General features: G+C 40.7%; 1 protein-coding gene and 2 non-coding genes across 13 annotated transcripts in view; all 3 read right to left on the bottom strand.

Moving 5' to 3' along the window:
* Window positions 1-20,446, bottom strand: part of NFYC (nuclear transcription factor Y subunit gamma) — a 95,766-nt gene that overhangs the window by 13,073 nt on the left and 62,247 nt on the right. For all 11 annotated transcript variants that reach the window (XM_056795225.1, XM_056795232.1, XM_056795234.1 and 8 more), the window contains 3 exons: window positions 11,993-12,064; window positions 9,085-9,198; window positions 6,288-6,383 (listed from right to left, as the gene is read on the bottom strand). In XM_056795225.1, the coding sequence (XP_056651203.1) occupies window positions 6,288-6,383; window positions 9,085-9,198; window positions 11,993-12,064 (282 nt within the window). The remainder of the gene's footprint in view (window positions 1-6,287; window positions 6,384-9,084; window positions 9,199-11,992; window positions 12,065-20,446) is intronic.
* Window positions 667-727, bottom strand: MIR30C-2 (microRNA mir-30c-2). Its single transcript, NR_127524.1, has one exon. It is a non-coding gene; the product is annotated as a microRNA mir-30c-2 (primary transcript).
* Window positions 4,296-4,359, bottom strand: MIR30D (microRNA mir-30d). The gene has a single exon (NR_127523.1). It is a non-coding gene; the product is annotated as a microRNA mir-30d (primary transcript).

Raw genomic sequence — 20,446 nt, 5'->3', positions numbered from 1 at the left:
GCCTGGCTATGCTAAATCAAACTAAAAATAACCAATTTCAGAGGCCCACAAAACATCCAGCCAAATTTCTGAAGTATAGCATAATCACCAATTTCATGATGAGTTGCAAATAATTACTGCAGCTAAACCCTATGCACCAGTGGACTTGTCAGTAAGTGTCCTCGAGGTTTGTTATCTGAGTGAAGCACTAATTGGAAGGTGCTAACGAAGCACCATGGCCCTGATGTCTCACCCTTCTCTCTCCATTACCCCCCTCCAAAAAAGTGTTGACTCAGTCTGGTGCAGCAAAAGTGGCAGAGTCCCACTCCTTTGGGGGGCTTCAGCGTCGTAATCGTGGTGGCCATTTCAGATCAGCAAGTCCAATGACAGGGCCAACCCCATAGCAGAATGCCTTCTAGGGCTACTTTTATTGTAGGAAAACATAAGCCACACTTCTTTCCCGATTCCAGCAGAGGGGCTTGCACAAGCAGACACTTAATAAATGTGTACTAAATTGACTATTGAACCATGAAAGCACTGCCCAGGGACCTGCTGAATGGGTTTCCTTCCAGCCAGGGCCTGACCCACCCTTGCTGGAGTGAAGTACCTCTGGTCAGACCCTTCTGCTCTCTCCCACAGGGAGAGCTGTCTTCTCACGAAGTTCATCTGGGGTTCTCCATGGCAGAAGGAGTAAACAGCCCTCTCCCAGCCACCTTGAGCTCACAGCTGAGAGTGTAGGATGTTTACACACACTACAGCATGGTTTTCTCTCGAAGAGTCCAGTGCCGCCCCTGTCACTGATAAAACAAAAGGTAACCCAGAGCACCAGCATTTTGGGGGAGGTGGGGCCCTGTGCTGGACCTACAAGAACAATAATAAGAGCATACAGAAAACCAAAAAGATACAGAAACCAAAGAATTATTACCTGAAATCTGTCAAATAAAGACATTAGCTTCATTAATTCATTAATTCTAATTTATTCTAGACTAGGAGTTCTTAACCTAGAGGCTGTAATTTAAGGGGAAAAAACATGATAACTATTTCAAATTAATTTGTTTCTTTTGTGCATAGGACTGCATTTAAAAACATGAATGGGTCTATAAACTTCATCAGACTATTGTGATAACACAAAAATGGTTAAGAATCCCTGTTCTAGACTACTGTATGTTACGATTTTAAAAAAATTATTTTATTGAACAGAAAGACTAGAAGAAAACACCTTCTTTGAGGTAGAAGGGCTATTCCTACCCTGCTGCCCGCCCCCCCACCCCTACCTCAAGCTGTTTCAGAGCTCCCACAACCCAATATAATGAAGCATACACTGGGATCATAAATAGGATGCCAGTGAAGTACAAGCTCCAACAACTCAATTTGAAAAACAGAGGAATTTGAGCTGAAAGAGGCCTTAGACCCCCTTCATGGGACAGGGTAGAAATAGTGATTTGTACATGGTCATGTAAGGTGTCAAGTGACAGAGGTGGGATTGGACTCCAGGTCACCAGCCCACAAATCCAGTGTTGTTTCTACTGCTCCATGCTGCCCGCCTCCTACCAATGTAGGAAGGCTCGAGAAGTCCTGACTCCAGAGAACTGAGGAGAAAACATACTCCTCTCCCTTTAATACAGAGTTGGGAAATTAAAGGTGTGGAACAAAGCACACACCTGCAACCACTGTTCTTTGCTACATGAGAGGATACAGGGAACAAGGACACATGCTGGTAAATGACAGTGAAGTTATAAATCAGCAAGTAAGCTTTTTTTTTTTTTGTTAACTCTTACTTTCTGTCTTAGTATCAATTCTAAGACAGAAGGGCAAGGGGTAGGCAATGGGGGTTAAATGACTTGCCCAGGGTCATATAGCTAGGAAGGATATAAGGACAACATTTGAACCCAGGACCTCCCATCTCCAGGCATGGCTGTCTATCTTATCCACTGTGCTACCTAGCTGCCAATAAAACTTTTTTTTTTTAAGATAGGCTTTGCATATCACTCAACAATGGACTAAGTGCCTGCTAAGCAGGAAAAGGCTCAACCCCAAGGGATAATGAGAGATAAAACACAGGGAACAAGGAAAAGCTATGATCTGGGTAAAGTCACAACTTTCTCCAAGAACCTTAGTGTCAGTTCCAAGGTCAGCCAAGAATCTTCTGACCCTGACATTAGTTTGACTGTGAATGTATAATCCCCCAAGTGGTCCCTCTAGGCACAGCTTTGAGCTCTGCCTCTCCTGTCTTGGGTTGGCTTTCACAGCAAGAGCATTCCGTCGCCAAGAGGCTGGAGCATCAGAAGCTGGGGGAAGATGGCGGTGTTTTCTGTACAAAGGGGAGCTGTCTTGTTTTCATATGTCTGAGGTACTCTGTGGCGACAAAGTCTGCTGCAGCTTTGTGAACACTGAAGGGAATGGGTTCAAAATTTCAGGGTGGGTTGTGTCCCCCCTAAACTGGGAGGTGCCCTGCTGACAGCTCAAGAGCCTGCTGGGAAGACTACAACACTAGATTCCAAATTGATTCCTCATACATGAAGGAAACCAGTTTTCTGCCTTCACAAAGTGGGCTTTTGAGGTTAATGTATCACAGTGCTCCAGGCAGAAACAACGTTAAACCTGAACCTGTTTAAACTGGGACACAGGGAGAGAGCCCTGCAGTCTTTTATTTCCATTCTGTAGCCTCTGTTGCCAAAGCAACATAACAGTGACATTCTGGCCCCTTCTCCCCAGCATAATAGACATTAACCTGTCAGCTGGGCCTGTGTGGTGGCTGAGATAAAATACCAAATCTTGCCTTGGCCAGAAGACAGCCTTGTGATCTGTATATTTTTGCAAAGTTGCTGGAAAAAAAAAAAGAGGTTCCAGGTATCTTTTCCACCAAGAAAAACTATACTATGTCAACTAACACTAAGGATTGCATTGAGGTGTCCCATACCTTATTTTAGGGTACTAGGAGGAAGATAAAGTTGTGCCAAGGGGGCTTCTCTATCCTTCCACACCCTGCTCTCTCCCTCTGAACGATCTCATTACCACTGAGCAAATGCGCCACCAACCGACAAGAGAGGAAACATGATCCTTTTAGAAGACAAAACCCTGAATAACCCATCCAATCCTTTCTAGAAGGTAGCTGCTTGTGGGTCTGCTTCCTCTGATAGAACAGCATCCAAAGAAGTGAGGAGCAAAGGAGATTGTCCAAGCCACCCTAATAACCTTCTGTGCTCCCTTGCATGAGTACAGGCTAACACAGGAAGTAGGATAAGATTGCTATCAGTTTAAGATGGAGTCCTTACCTGAAATTATTTTAGGACCTGAGCCAAGTTGTTGTGAAGCATTAGAAATGAGAATACATTATACTTAGGAGGTTCCTGTCCATTGGAAAGACTTTAGAACACATCGAGGGGAAGAAATGTCAGAGTGAATGTGTGTGGTTTGGAGGACTACACATAATGGGATGAAGGAGCTGCTCCCCAGAAATCACTGCCTGGATGTGGAAGTGCCTTCTAATTCACCTTTAAACCAGGTAAATGATCACAAGTCAGGGAACAAGTTTTTCCTTGACCTCCATTTGTGAATTCCCAGAAGCCAAGAGAACCCAGTAGAGGCCTACCCATCAAGCAGCCTTGCGCCACTGCCCAGGCTGAGGTAGTCTGTGGCCAGTTCCAGGACTGCTGGGGAGAGCAAACTGCTGCCTCTTTCAGAAAGAGAGATTTGGAGAGTTGGCTGTTTTAAAGTAGCTCAAGAGGTGCCAGGCTATTTGGAGCAAGGGAGAGCTTCATGCCCTCAGAGGATTAAAAGTGCTATCTTGGAATTTCAGGCCAGCTTTCGGCAATCTCAACCCCTCAAAGGCCAGACAGCAGCTGTCCTGAATGGGGAGCCAATCAACTGCTCCACTAGCTACAAAGAGCTAGGCCTGAGCAGGAAGAAGCTGTTTCAGCTCTATGCAATCTGAAAAGAGCCTGAGCCAGGGCTTCTCCAAGCCTTGGTGTTCAGGCAGGTCTGGAGGGAGCCAAAAATATGAAAAGAAAATGACATGACCCTCATGTAAGGTCTAAGAAATATTCTGCTAGCCCCAACACCACCAAGGAAGAGCTTGGGGACAGAAGTCCTCATGCAGCTCCCTGTAAAAGGAAGCGCTTGTCATATAAAGGGGTGAGAAAAGGTCTAACAAAGCAGAATCTCTTTGTGGCTTTGTTTGCTCAGGATGAGAAAGCTGGACTGACCCCTGCCTACAGTTCTTTAACCTATTTCAGGTGTCCCCTGGGAGCGGGGCTGCCCTTTGAGGCAGCGCTGCTTCACTCTACTTGTGGCCGGGACGCCTGTGGCAGCCTGCCGCTGTAAACATCCGACTGAAAGCTCCTCCAAGCACCTTACAGCTTCCAGTCAAGGATGTTTACAGCGGCAAAGACTGCCCAGAGAGCTAGGACACAGCAATGCCGCTCTTTGGGGTAACAGACTCCCTTCAGTTCTGATGACATTGGTGCATCAGAGCCAGAAGGGTTCTGCACTCCATACCATCATCTTTCCCCCTCTCCCAACTTGGGCCTTCCCAGGGCCTGCTATTCTCACTGACGGAGACAGGCAGGCAGAGTGCGCAGATTCAGTGCAACTATGGCCAGAAGCATTGACCATCATGTTGCTCATTACCAACACTTAAAATTTTACATTAAAAATACCAGAAGAATTAAGGCTTTAGACCCATAGCCAAGGGCCCTTGGTGTTTATCTGACTCAAGCCCTTTCCTTTCACAGAAGAGAAGAATGAATCTTGAGGAAGAGGAAGAAAAATACCCATGGTCACAGAGCTAGTAAAGTGATGGTGACAAGCCTAGAATGTAGGTTCCCCTCTCATTTTGCCCCTTCACACCACATTTCTTTCCATTATCCATCACAGATTTAGGGCCTGAAAGGAACTGAGAGATTGCCCAGGCCAATCTCCTCATTTTATTGAGGGAGGAATTGAAACCAGAGAGAGTAAATGATTTACCCAAAATCACAAAGGCAAGTAAGCAGTGGAGTCAGGATTTGAACCCCACATCCTGTGACTCCAGATCTATCCCTTTCCATCGCACAATGCTGTCTCCTGCTGTTCTGTACATTTCAACCAAGTTCCTAAACCAGAGGGGAGAGTAACTTTCCAATTACGTTAAAGAATGATGTGTGGGGATTCATGATGCTTATCTTTTGATTTTATAAAAGGCAGTGTGAGGGGCAAAGGAAGGAGTGGGGAATAAAAGTAGGCCACTCACCCATCATCGTGTTTGACCTGCATGTTTGCCATAAATACCAGTGCCTGCACTTGGATAGGGAGGATCTATAAATGAATTCTTTAGTATAGTTCACTAAGCATGTTTCCTCATTTCAAAGGCACCTAACAGTCAGGATGTAAGGTCTAGGATGTAGGGTCTGGGGAGTACCAGAGAGTCAGAAGATCTCAGTCTAAGGCCTGGCTCAACCCTGTAATCAATGTTAAAAGAGATAGGTTGCTTCTCCTCTCTGAGCCTTAGGATGTCCATATGGGTTTGACTACCCATCTCTGAACTTCTTGCCAGCTCTACCATCCTTTGAGATTGTCACTGGGGAGAAGCAGCATGGTTTTGGAAGTAGTGTAGAGTTGGAAACCCCTGGAAAAGTCTGAGTCTTAGACTGATACTTGCTAATTGTGTGACCCTGGGCAAGTCACTTAAATTCTGAGTCTCAGCTCCGTTACTTATAAAATGGGGATAACAATACTTGCCACCCTATCTCACAAGAATTGTTGTAAGGAAAACATTTGTGAGCACTACAGAAATATGAGTAGTTGTAAGCCATGTATCTCTGGGCAAGTCACTTCATCTCTCTCTGAGCCTCAATTTTCTCATCAGTCAATGGAGATCTTCATATTACCTGTTCTACTTACCTCTTAGAATTGTTGTAAGAAAAGTATTTTGCAAATTGTAAAATAGCAAGCTAGCTAGAATCTGCTAGTACTGGTGTCATTTGCAAAATGCAAATTTGCAAAATTGCAAAATGACTCCCCAGATTCATTCTTTTGGAATTTTTATTCCTCCACTCCCCTCCCACTCTGCCCTGCAGTTACAACCCAGGCCCTAAACAAAGTAAGGAACAGGTAGAAGCTTCCAGGGTGACTACAGTTTAGGAAAAAAAGAAGCAAAAAGACTATTAGTTGCACTGGTCTTAAAAAAAAATATATATATATATATATATATATATATATATATATATATATATATATATATATTTATATAAATATATAAAACTGGTAAGAACATTCAAGATGCTTTGGACCCACCCCACCCCCAAAGATGTGACGCTATTCCAGCTCACCTGCCGTTTAGGAGGTTTTAGTTCATCTCTTGGAACAATATCGATGAGAAAGTCGAATTGATCAAATTTTGTAATCGCCATGGCAATGTCATTTCTCTGCAACAATTGGAGGAGGGAGAAAGGAAAAAGAATGAAACATGAACCTGGGGACAACCTGATTGATCTGACTTATACCCAGATCCCAGGAGAACAGATGCTTGGTGAGGGCACAACACTCAGGGAGGGCACAATCCCAGGTTAGAGTTTTAGGATTTTTCATTGGCACACCCAATCTCTCTGACCTGTAAAGATTCAAAGCCTCAAGCAACCAGTCCCATGTGGTGATGAGGAAGGAATGAATTTTATGATATACAATTTCCAAAACATTTCCAAAGATTAAATCCTTACAGATCTAAAACATTTCCATCAAGCAAATTCCTTGTGGCCAGGCAGTTCCTCAAATAGGTCATAAAAGTTGGGGTGTTTTTTTTTTTCTTTCAGGAACTTTATGGAAGCATGAAAACCCTTCTCCCAGAGCTACAAACCTCAAGGCAAGGGTTCAATCCTTTCTGGAGTCTATTTAAGTAAAAACTTCCAGGTCCTATGATTTTATAGGCAGGAACTCCTTCCATCAATACAGAGGGCAGCTTATCTATATAGTTCACATTCTCAGAGAGCTGTCTGAGGTTCACAGAGGTCACAGTGCCTTGCCCAAAGCCATAGCTAATAAATGTCCCAGGCAGGACTTCAGTTCAAATCCTTCTTGGCCAATACACTCACCATTACACAGTCTGTCTCGGTTTTCAATATGCTATTTCTTAAATACTGAGATCTTCTGACACTCTGGTACTCCTCAGACCCTACATCCTGGCTGCTAGGTGACAATTTCAGCCAACCTGGACAAGAACATTCTTTAAACTCACAGTATGTGTTTTTGTTATTGGGTGTAATAATATCTAGGCCTGGGGCTGCTATGAGTGCCAGAGGTAGGTGAAGAATGAAGGAGTCTTGGGATCATCAAACTGGAAGGTAAGTTAAATCTCTGTCTGGCTAGAGACATATTGTTAAGTGCCCATTTTCTAGGTATCTTTATTAAAAAAGCAAGACAAAATGCCAAACCTCACCTGACCCCAAGCTCAGCACTATAATGGTGCAGTATAAGTGGCTCTTCTAATTAGATGGTCAGGAATGGAAATTTTCTGTTTTTTTTTTTCCCCTTCCCTTGACTCTGATGGCCCCAGGCCACTGAAATGCAAAACTCCAGTCCAACATTCTTGCCAACAGTGAGCTAGATAAGATAGTAGTTTGCTAGAATATGGGCTACAAAGTCTCCAAACCTGAAGCAGGGCACATCAGACAGTATTTGCTAGGGTTCAGTAAGACAAAGGTGTTGTGCCCCATTTTTGATGACGACAACTCCTTAAACATACTTAGTGGAAGAAAAAGGAAAAAGGGCAGGGGAGGGAAGAAAAAAGGTGTCACTTCTACACATAGAACAAAATGTCCTAGACCACTTGGGAAATGAAGGTGTTTTTGAATTGGCCTAAGAGTGGTTTAAATTAGGATGCCCACATCTAGACCACAGATTTTAAAAGGCAGTAGTATTAAATACGAAGTTGATTGTCAGTTTCCGGGGGTAAGAGAAAATAAGTCTTTTACCCTTACTGAAAGAGATCAATGAGGAGGCAGCTGGGTGGCTCAGTGAGAGCCAGGCCTAGAGATGGGAGGTCCTGGGTTCAAATGTAGCCTCAGATACTTCCTAGCTGTGCTATTGACTCTGGGCAAGTCATTTGACCCCCATTGCCTAGCCCTTACCACTCTTCTGCCTTGGAACCAATACATAGTATTGATTCTAAGATGGAAGGTAAGGCTTAAAAAAATTAAAAAAATTTTTTTTAAAGAATCAATGACTATAGGAAGTCAGAGCTCCAGCTAAAATCAGCATGTGAGCTGGAATCTTTCCTACCACATCCTAATAAGGGATCATCAGTGAGCCTTCCTGTGAAGGCTCACCTCAAAAGACAGCCAATTCCACATTGAGACAATTAACTCTTAACTGTTAGGGAGAATTTCTTTATAACAAACAGGAATCCATTTCTCAATGAATTCTGTCTATTAACTCTAGTTTGACTTCTGAGGCCAAGTAGAGCAGCTAATAAATCTCTTCCTCATGCTTTCAAATATATAGATGTTCTATTTCTTCCACTGGGCTCTTCCTTCCTCTGGGCTAAGCACTCCCAGTTCCTCCAAGCACTCCTCACATCTCCAGTGCCCTTCTCATGCTGATCCTCCTCTCTGGATCTGTGCCAGTCAGAACAGGGGGCCAGAACAGAGTATGATGCTCCAAGTGAAGGTCAGCAGGACTCTCGCTCATCTTATTCTGGATATCATATGCTTTTTTTAAAATGCAGCTTAAGATCATTAATTTTTCTGGCTTTGCAAACTTTAAAGTGTTATATAAATGTGAGCTATGACTGGCAGTATTGGTTGCCATGTTATGCTATTCACTCATATAGAGCTGACAACTTATCGAAATGCCGATTCCCCAGGATTTGCTAAGAATTCCTATTATCCTGCTTCTGTTTGGCTGGAAGGGCAGAAAGTTGAATTCATTACATTATAGTTAGCACAGAAAGGGTTAAAATTAACATTCTTTCAAAAGAATTGACACCCCTACATCTTTCTTCATGAAAAGAAGATAACAGCCTGATCTGAAGGAGAAAAAATAATGTCTTGCCTCTGGATCACACCAGCTGAGCAGACTACAGGAAGGAAGACATCAGATTTCTCTTCACCTGGAGAAACTGCTGCCAATTACCTGGAGCGTCCGTCGTTTGTTGTCTTCTGTGTGGATCCAGGCCCGTAATGTCAGCTCAGTGATGAATATCTGGGCAGCCTTGGCGAAAAGCACAGGGGCTTCAGCACTTATCATCTGCAAGAGAAATAAGGGGTCCCTGCAGGTGTCAGAGCCATGATCACTAATTTTCCACTAATCTCCTCTCCTGCCCCATACAGAAGAAGTACAGAGTCTAAGAGAGAGGTAATAGAACCAGACAGAGGGGACAAGGGAGCAAACAGTGGAAGGATGAGTGTGAGAAGATGTCCTTTCCTTAAGAACAAGGTTAAAGAAGAGGTACAAAGAAAGAAGCATAGGCATGAGTCAGAAGAACTGGCCTGGAATTTCAGTTCAACTCCTAACCAACCAGTCACTTAATCTTTCTGGGTCCATTTTCCCCTTTGTAAAAGGGGATTAAGTGCCTGTCCTACCTATCTCACAAGTAGATTAAAATGTTAATAATAGTATTTCCTGCGGTAGCAAAAAAAACTGGAAACAAAGTGAGCCTCCTAGAAACTACAACCTAAAAGTAATGCCTTTCCAAGGATGGTTAGAAGAATGATCTCCCTAGCAAAGGGTGAGATATACTATCACTACTATAAAGCCCTCTAGTGTTCACAGGGTATAAAGTCCAGGGCAAAGACAAAAGGGTATAAAATTTTTTATCCTTGCAATTTTCTCTGACTCTCAATTCCTCATGAGTAAGATGGATTCCAGGCCTGACACTTTATGGATCTATGAAACAAATTAAATTACATTACATTAAAAAAAGGAAGCAAAGTAGAGTTTCCATTTATTAGGGATTGGCTGAGCAAAATCATGGTTTATGAAGATAATGTATTTCTGTAATTATAAGAAATGATGGATAAAGGAACGTGGAGAAATTTAGGAAGATTTATATGAACTGATGCAAAAGGAAAAAGTAGAATCAAGATATCAGCATCACGGTGTCTATAACATTGTAAATAAAAACAAGTTGGATTAAACACAATGATAAATCTTGGTCCTGGAGGACAGAGGATGAAACACACACACATCCTTCTGGATAGGGCAGCAGAGGGCAACAGGTATGAAATGCTACATACCCTGCCAGATTGTGATGCCACTGTCAGTCAATTTTGCTCGACTATTTCTTTTTCTGTTACAAAGAATAGGGGAATATATTGGGAAATTCCTGTATTGTAAAAAAAAAAATAGTGAAGGGCAGCAATAAAACTTTATAAAATATTAATCATTAAAAAATGGGATAAAATAGCTAATAATATTTTTAAGATTTACTACTATTGCTACCATGGAAAGAGGCTGATATCTAAAAGGGTCACAAAGTTGCAGTGTGTCAAAGACAGAAGGAGACTCGAGAGATCATTTATTCCCACCCCCTCATTTTACAGATGAGGAAACTGATGTCCTGAAATGGGGAAAAAAACATACTTGAGTAAAGTCATGCCGATGAACCTGTTTCGGGTATCGCATGCAGTGTTCTTCCTACTACTTCCCTCTACCTCCAAAGGGAGTGATCTTATGGTCACACTGAGAAAGCCACCCACAACTGCACCCTATGGTGGTACATATATTACAAGTACATAAACCAGAGGATCCTCTGGGTGTGAATTTTAGCAACCAGAAATGTATACACTTAAGGATTAAGTATGTGCGGGAGGAAGGTCTATGACCTTCTTGTGCTAGCAAGTGACAAATCAGAAACAATTGACTGACCCCCTGGGCTGTCCAAAGCCACATTTAAGCCACCATTGGTACATATGAAACACAGGAAGTGATGGAAAAAAACTGCCTTTATATTTCGTGTCACTTCCTGTGAGAGGGACTTGGTGGTGGAACTTAAGCATGAGACCTCAGACTGCTTCTTTTAGACGATCACATGGTGAGTGATTAGGCTGACTCCTCTTTCCTTGGCTTTTCTGGAGGCACCAGTCTCTGGAAAGGTCCATCTCTTGGGACTCCCTTTCTTTTGGCTTTCTGGAGTCACTAGCCTCTGGAGAGCCCCTTGGCCAAGGCCTCTGAACTCCTCCCGGGTTCAGACCAGACCAGGGCAGCTATCCTTCCCTCTTCCCTCTCTCTCATTCTTAATTTCTTCCTACTATTGTAAATAAACCACCATAAAATTCCATTCTGACTTGAGTATTTCATTGGGATTTAGAATTTAAATCCCTGGCGACCAACTTAAAAAAAAAATATATATATATATACACACATACATATATATATATGTGTATATATATATATTCATTCAGTCCAACCATAAATTTTACTAACATGAGGAGCTTGAATGCCCAATAACTGGTCATATCTAAGCCCAACCCCTTGAAGATGATAGATAATCAAATGATACCCAATGTTGGTCACACCCACATGGCTTGATAGGAAATCTTCAGACTCCAAATTGAGAGGGTCTCAGTGATCTGATCAGGTTTCAAAAATGTTACCCCTAAAGCCTGGGAAATATACTTACATTTAACATATAGCATGACAAACTTTTTAAGGACCCTTGGATGGACTAGTTACTAGCCCTTGATTTGCCATTCAACAGTTAAAAACCATTCCAATTTGGGGCATATAGCAATACAAGTATGAACCAATCACAGTTAAGAACAGGAAGAGAGACTTTATATGTTATCTAGTCCAACTCTCTCATCATTAAAGGAGGAAAGTGAGGTCCAATGAGGTTAAAGGACCTCATAGTGGAGCCAGGACATTCCAGTGCCAAACCCACGCTCTGATTCCAAATCCAAACCTTGCTACTGAGAAGAATGTATCTGTGGCTGTTATTAATTAAACTTTGTACTCTGCAGAAATGAACAGTACAACCCCCATGGGAAATGTTCAGAATCATAACTTTTAGCTTCACGCTACAAAATAAGTGACAGGTTACCTTTACATCTTCATCCAATTTCATGATCTTCTTAATACGAGCTAGTGGAAGCTCCTGCACACGGAAATCTTTCTGAAACAAGCAAGCAGAGAGATATAAATACATTATTAATAAAATTATGGACAAAAGAAGGTATCAGAAATATATTCAAGCTATCAATGGGGTATGTGTGTGGAAAAAAGGAAATAGGAATATTGTCCACTCCAGAACCTTGGAAATAGACTTCCATTTCACACACAGCATGACAAATTTTCACCAATCTACTAATCAAGCATTCAGTTTTAATTTGTGAGAACAGTGAGTCTTCTTCCCCTGAGCCCACCCAAGGGATGGAAGTTTGCTATATTCTTCCCCTCCAAAGCTGCAGATCTCAAACTCCCAGCTTTCAAAAAATCTGTGATGCCACACCATCCTGTCTTTGTGACCATGAGCTCTGGGGCAATGGGAAGAGCACAATTCCTGTGCCAATGCCTGTTTGCAATAGTTTGCTGATTCTTCAGTCAGATTCTATAGGAGCTCCTAAGTTCTGATACATTCAGCTCAAAAAAAGTAGCATAGCAACCCTCATAGAAGCTCTTACTTCTTCAGCTTTCTTGCTAGGGAGCAGTCTACCTGCCAATCAGGAGGTTCTGTCACTTAACCTTCAAGTTAAACATGCCATGTGGCACATGATGATAGTTTGGGCTTCTAGGCCCAGACTAACTGAATTCAAATATGTGTTAAGTACCTGTCTGGTAAGTGCAGATAAAAGTGTCCTTTAAGCACTGAAATGTGGACCAGCACCCTTTGCTTTGATCCCTAATCACTGTGTGATGACAAGCCTTGGTTCTTGGAAGCCATGCCAGGGGAACATCAGCTCTGGTAAGGCCTCTACCAAAGTTAGAAATAGTTTCACGAATACACCTAGCAATGGATTGGGAGTTGAGGACCTGCAGAGCCAAGAAGGAGATCATTAAGGGATGAGTTTGGGGGGCTATAGATTTCAGAAAACTATTCCTCCTAGGGCAAAGAATGGGAGAGCTACAGATGCAATAAGTGACAGCTCAATGGAGTGGGAAGAACAGTGTACAGAGCCATGTGCAGACTACTGGGAAAGTTATGAAGAATGAATCAGGGAGCAGCTAGGTGATTCAGTGGACAGAGTCAGGTCTGGGTTCAAATCTGGTCTCAGATACTTCCTAGCTGTGCGTCTCTGGGCATATTACTTAACCCTGTTTGTCTAGCCTTTCATCTTTGTCTTAGAGTTGCTATTAAGACAGAAGGCAAGGTTAAAAAATATTAGAATGAATAAGGCATTCCATGTTATGTGAAAAGAAAGGACTCAGCAGGGTACTTGTGCATGCCTCTGTATACAAGCATGAGGTTAAGTGTACATGTGGGTACCCACATTATTGTTATGAAATATTTAAGTTACTTAAACTTAACACATTAAAAAATATTTATGGACATCTGCACACATGCCTGATGACAGATACAATTCTAGAAATAAGAAAATCAATTGTGAATTTTAGAGGAGCAAGGGAGAAAGAGCAGCAAGGCTACAGATTAGTGAATATCAGCAGAATCTCCACATAGGGTAGGTGTCAAATGATTGGGTCTATAAGTGGCTAAAAACGTGACTCATTAAAGCACAATATGCTAGCTTGGGGATTCTTGTCACAAGCCATAAGGGCAGTAGCAATGCCTAAAACTCAGCATAATTAACAAGCACAGGTGGAATGTATTTTCAAGTCCCCCCAAAAAATAGACCTTGGGTCAAAGAAAGACATTAGGACATGGTTATCTAATTTCATCAGTTTGACACCAGAAGAAAGAATATCTATTAACACAGTATCAGATCCCCTAGCATCTAACTTCTCTGAATCCTGTGTGTAATTCTGGAACGGGCATAACCCAGCTGAGCAAACTATAGACACCAATTCCTATCTTTTTTATTCTGGACTTAAGCATTAACATTTTCTATGAACACTTCTCTAACTAGTCAAAGTTTGTCTGACACATCCAAGTCTTTATTTTTCCCCCCCACAATCTAGCAGGGGAGATAGGGAAGCAGGGAACAAATTTACCTGTCTTATAGACAAAGAAAGTAGAACTAATCTTCCCACTTTTGAAGCATTTTTTAGTAATGCCACAAAGTGATTCCACAAAGAAAACTGGAACCACACAAGAAAATGGATAGAAGTGCTGCTGCTAAGTTATTTCATGTGGTTCAGGATCTGGGGTCATACGTTCCACAAGAAAGAGTCCTGAGTTTGGAGCCAAAGAACCTGAATTCGAGTCCTGATTCTGTCATTTACTACTTGTTAGTCAACAGGCAGGTCATTTCCTCTCTTCAAAGATTCACTTTGTCATCTAGACTAGGTAATCTCTAAGCTCCTTCTCAAGCTCTAAAAACTATAATGTTGTAAATACCTCAAAACTGATGACTAATAACAAATCAAGCTTAATTAAAAATTACAAAGTATTATTTCACAGAACTGTTCTTTTTCCACTGAATTAAATATGTTTCAGAAAAAATTAATCAATTAATTTTCTGAATTAGAGAGTGGAGTATGGAAGAAGGGTATATACATGAAAAATTTCTATTAATCCCATTTTATATATGAGCAAACTAAAGGGAAAAGGTATGATGGTTTTGTTCTAAGTTAGGAAATCCTTAACTTTTACAAAGAAATGGCTGTTTTGTATCTTCCCCAAACCTGGAGATCACTAAGTTACTCCTAAGACTTTGCAGTATTTGGGAAAAGGTATGTTCTTGTCTGAGGTACAGAAGGGGATATTGCTGCTGGACATATTCTTTTCTTTCCTTACAACAGCTATTGGCCTGGATAGCTCAGAGGCCTGCGGCTATGAAAGGACCATAGAAACCATCTAGTTCTAAGTCTTTTGTTTTATAGTGATGAAAAATGAGCAGAAACGGGAAAAGATTTATTCAGAGTCACATACTTAAATAGTAGAAGGAGGAGTGTAAGTTTGGAGTACTCAGAATCTCAGTTTTGAATCTCACCTGTAGGGCATATTCATCCCTATGACATAGGCAAATAATTTACATCTCTGAATCTGTTTCCTCATTTATAAAATGAAGTGCTCCTGGAGTAGTTGTTTCACAAGGTTGTGGTAAAGGCCTTTGAAAATCTCAAAATACTACATAATTATCAGTTACAAAACATAAAGAGTAAGCTTGGCCTCAAAGAAGATATATGACATTTCCCTTACTTTGCAAAAAGGAGTCCCAAGTGTCATACAATACTCACAATGACAATTTTTCCCCCCCAATGTGTCAAATGGCTTGGTTAGCATTTTAAAAAATTGTGTTATAAGCAATGGATCTCTGGAAGAGAGCATGAAAGGAGAAATAGGTGATAGAAAAATGAAGTATCAATAAAAAATCTATTAAATATCAATAAAAATCTATACAATTATGAGCTTAGAGATTAAATAACACACATCCTGCTACTCAATAAAAAGATGGAAGACTATAGGCATGGACTGCTGCTCACATTGTCAGACTGCTGTTGTTACACAGTCATTCTGATGGTTGCTTTTATTTAACTGATTTTCTTAGGATCATAGATCCAGAGCTAGAAGGAACCCAAAAGGTGGGACCTCATCTTTATAGGTAAGAAAAATGAAGCCCAGAAATGTTAAATGACTTGCCCAAAGTCACAAGTCACCTCAATGGAACCAGAATTCAAATCCAAGGCTTCAGATGCTAAATCCTACACTTAATAGAAAGAAAAATTTTATTTAAAATAGCAGCAGACAACTTAAAACAACTATGTGCCGAGTCAAACCCAGGAACTAGATGAAAACAACTACAAAGCACTATTCACACAAATAAAGTAAGATCTAAACAACTGGAAATATAGTAAATCGCTCATGGGTAGGCTAAGCCAATATAATAAAAATGGTAATTCTATTGCCTTGCTAATTAAACTGCCAAAAAATTATTTTATAGATCTAGAGAAAAATAATAACAAAACTCATCTGAAAGAACAAAAGGTCAAGAATATCAAGAGAATCAGTTAAAAAATATGAAGGAAGAAGGCCTGGTTGTACCAGATCTCAAACTGTATCACAAAGCAATAATCCTCAAAACAACCTGGTACTGGCTAATTTATTTGCTGGAATAAATTAGGTATACAATACACAGTTGTAACTGATCATAGTAATTTAGTGTTTGGGAACAAGAAATCACTGACAAAAATTACTAGGAAAACTGTAAAGTAATTTGGCTGAAAACCTGGTATAGGCCAACATCTCATATATACCAAGAGAAAGTAAAAATAGGTGCATAGGGTGCAGCTAGGTGGCTCAGTGGAGAGTCAGGTTCAAAGACTGGGTTCAAATCTGGCCTCAGACACTTCCTAGCTGTGTGACCATGGGCATATCACTTAACCCCCACTGGCTAGCCCTTATGACTCTTCTGTCTTGGAACCAATATACACAGTATTGATTCTAAGAAAGAAGATAAGTAAGGGTATTTAAAAAAAACAAAAAAACAACTAGTACATGATTTAGACATAAAGAGTGATGATACCATAAGCAAGTTAGAGGATCACAGAATAATTTATGTCAGATTTATGGATATGGGAAGAATTTATGACTGAATGAGAAAGCATTATAGGATATAAAATGAATAGTTCTGATTACATCAAATCAAAAGTGTTTTGCAGAAATAAAACCAATGAAGCCAAAAGGATTAGAAGGAAAGCACAAGACGGGGTAGGGGAATTTTATAGCAAGTTTCTCTGAAAAAGGCGTCATTTAAAAAATATTGTACATAGAGAACTGAATCAAATTTATAATATAAGTTGTGCCCCAATTGAAAATTGGTCAAAGAATATTAACAGGTAGTTTTCAGAAGACGAAATCAAAGCTATCTAGAGCAGGGATCCCCAAACCGTGGCCCCCTAAGGCCATGTATCCAGCCTCCACTGCACTTCTGGAAGGGAAACCTCTTTCATTGGTGGTCAGTGAGAGGAGCACTGTATGTGGCAGTGTCACAAAATGTGGCATTGCTCACACGCTTCCGGTGACGTAATCCTTTGTGTGGCATCTTGTTCAGAGGCGCCTTGCAAAGGATGATGTGGCTGCACAATGGAAGACGTCAGCATGGTGAGCAGTGATCTGGGAGAGGGGATTCCGATCTGTGTATAGTGCTGCCCGATTAGGGTTAGGTTTTTATAGTCCAGCCCTCCAACAGTCTGAGGGACACTGAACTGGTCCCCTGTGTAAAAAGTTTGGGAACCCCTGATCTAGAGTCATCTAGAGTAAAGTAAAAGCATATCACTAATGATTAGAGAAATACAGATTAAAACAATTCTGACCTATCAGACTGGCTAAAATGACAAAAAGGAAAATTAATGTGAAAAAACTGGACACTAATGCACTTTTGATGGAGTTGTGAACAGATCTGGAGAGCAATCTGGAACTATGCCCAATAAGCTATAAATATAATATAAATGGTTATAGAACTGTGCATACCCTTTGACACACCAATACAATTACTAAGTCTGTGTCCCAAAGAGATAAAGAAAAAAAAAGACGTATTTGTACAAAAATATTTATAGCAGGTTTTTGTGGTGGTATAGAAAGAATTGGACATTGAGGAGATGCCCATCAAATTGGGAAATGGCTGAGCAAGTTGTGAGATATGACTGTGATGGAACATTATCATGCTATAAAAGAAATGATGGGCAGGATAATATCAGAAAAAAACTTGAGAATTATATAAAAGGTTACGGTTAAAATTCCAGAAGGAAGAGTTGCCAGCAAAGCTTGGGGGTGGGAGTGAAAGAAGGACTAATTCTTTCATCTGACCGCCCCTAGGAAATAGCTGCTGTGGCACTCCTGAGATGAAAAACTGCTGAGTCTCCCTATGTCTGAATACACGACATTACCTTGGGATGAAACCAAATGGGTGCTGTGAGCTGAAGAAAAGTCACTTAGTACCAGTTGTGCTTAAGTCCTCTGAAGTATCAAATTGTGATGAGACACATAGGTTTCTTTTCTTCAACGGCTCCCTACTTCAACACTGCCACCCATTCTCTCCAAAGACTGAGAATTCATAATTCTAAGATGATGAAAGAGGGTTCTGGACTACACAGAATGTGCTGGTAACTGGTCATCTTGTCTCTGACCACCAAGTTCTTCTTAAACTCGTCACTCCAGCAACAGCATGGCAATCAGGTCAAACAACCATTTTAGAAGAGTTGCTATCTATTCTGGAGAAGCTGACAAACAGCATGGGAGCCAGCAGCTAGGTGGCTCAGAGAGGCACCCTAGATATGGGAGGTTCTGAGTTCAAATCTAATCTTCAGATGCTTCTTAGCTATGTAATCCAGGGTAAACAACTTAACCCCAACTGCTTAGCCCATATCAATCTCCTGAAGACAGATGGTAAGAGTTTAAAAACAGAGAAATGTCAACTTCTTCATGGCAAACTCAGCACAGCAATTAAGAGCATATCTATGTGTGCACATTTATGTGAGGAGCGCCTGTGTGCATGTGTGCGTTCCTTTCTGAAACTCAGCTTTTAGTAGCAATCATAAGAGGGTAAAGTTGGCCTTTTTCTCTGCCATCTCCCAGGAGGTGCCAAAAGCTGAACACTCAATTCCAAAAAGAGGTCCCTTGATTATTCTTTTCAGTAACCAAGCAGAAATACTACATCTTATCCCTGGACACTGCTTCACAATCTTTGTGTATTGTGGCTTTTAACTAATTTCCACTCAAATGAGAAACCATCTGGATTTAAAGACAATTACCAAGCTGTCAGGAAGGAGAGGAGAGTGAGGGCCAAGCTGGGACTAGGGCTGAATCCCTTCTGAGGGCATTCTGGCCCCAGTGACCGGAACCAGCATTTCCTGTTGTTCATTTAAAATGCTTTGGAAGAGGAAATACCATCAAGTGCAGTTCTCTGATTTTAGAAGGGACGGCCTAGGTCAAAGTCAGATATGCAGCTTCATTCACTCACCAGAAGAGGCAACAAACTTGGCAGCAATCCAAAGCCTAACTCTGCCCCTTGTTAGCTATGTGATCCTAGGAAAGTTATCATCTCTCTGGGCCTCAGTTTCTAACGCTATCATGGTATGGGTTGGACCCAGTGATCTCTAAGGTCAGCAGGTAAGCACTGGGTCTTCAGCATGTGCTATGAGTTAGGGATACAGAGAGTTTGTCCTCTCTTGGTCTCATCACCAACTAATCATCAAAGATCTGTGGGGGAATGCCTGGTAACAAGCACAAATGGAACTGAAACAAAGTGCTAAAAACTTTTTTGAATATTGTAGATTATCCTGCAATGTTGCTTGACATTTGTACTGATGGGATTGAAGCAATTTTAAATAAATATGCTAGTATCTTCGTACAAATCAAGGCAGTGGCACTCAAGTTGTAACCAACCTAAAGGGTTGCGAAAAAATGCCAATTCACTTAAGAATGTCCTTGATGAAGCAATAAAAATGATTTAATTTTAATATTCTCTGGCAAAATGCAAATATGTGCTTTTTTGAGTGTACCAAAATATGAAGGTTGCCTTGAAGAAAAAATGCATGAGTTACTGAGTGGTGAGCTGAAGCAGCCCCTTTTTTCACTGAACACACCACTTTTATTTGAAAGAATGACTGACAAACTAGTATTATCCAGAGTTAGGTACTTGGTGTTTTCTTGAAAATGAAGATAAGCCTGTCACCTGAAGGAAAGCAACTGACAGTATTTATTACAAATGATAAAACTGGAACTTTCAAGTTAAAATTAGAATTTTGGAAAACTTGTAACCACCACTTTGTAAGCTTGAAAGCTTTTCTAATGAGAAAGGTGATATTAATAAATGTAATTTTTTAATATCATATAATAAAATATGCCAACATCTGGAAGAGCTGCATAACTCACTTAATCAATATTTTCCAAATGATCAATGCATGATGTTACAAAATCAGGGATGAATAAAAAAAATCCATTCAAAGTGCATGACAGATCAATGGAATTTAATGTGACAGAGCAGAAAAAGGTCATTGATATGATTTCAGATCCCATATTGCAACTTGCCTCAAAGGTTTTGCTCCAAGTAGAGTTGGGGGTGTTGTGAGGGAAAGGGGGGGCACATCAATGAATATTCACAATCATCTGAAAAAGCTATTCAAATAACCTTTCCATTTCCAACTATTTGTGTAAAATCAGACTTTCTTCATATATTTCAATCAAAACACAATGCAACAGATTGAGGTATGAGAATATAGCTGTCTTCTATGAAGCCAGACATTCAAAAGATGTGTCAAAGTGTGTGAAACACCGTCACTCTTCTTTTCACTACATTTTCGTTGTCTTGGAAAATAGTTTTCATAAACATTATTTATGTTAACATGTGATGGTTTATTATATTTTACATGAATAAATATTTTAAAGTTTATGTTTTAATTTCTAATGCAATCAATGTAGATAGCTTATCTCACATAA

This window comes from Monodelphis domestica, chromosome 4, assembly GCF_027887165.1.
Source record: "Monodelphis domestica isolate mMonDom1 chromosome 4, mMonDom1.pri, whole genome shotgun sequence".
In the NCBI taxonomy this organism is placed as follows: domain Eukaryota; kingdom Metazoa; phylum Chordata; class Mammalia; order Didelphimorphia; family Didelphidae; genus Monodelphis; species Monodelphis domestica.
The sequence above is the reverse complement of the archived record's forward strand: the minus strand, read 5'-3'. Positions and strand labels throughout refer to the sequence as shown.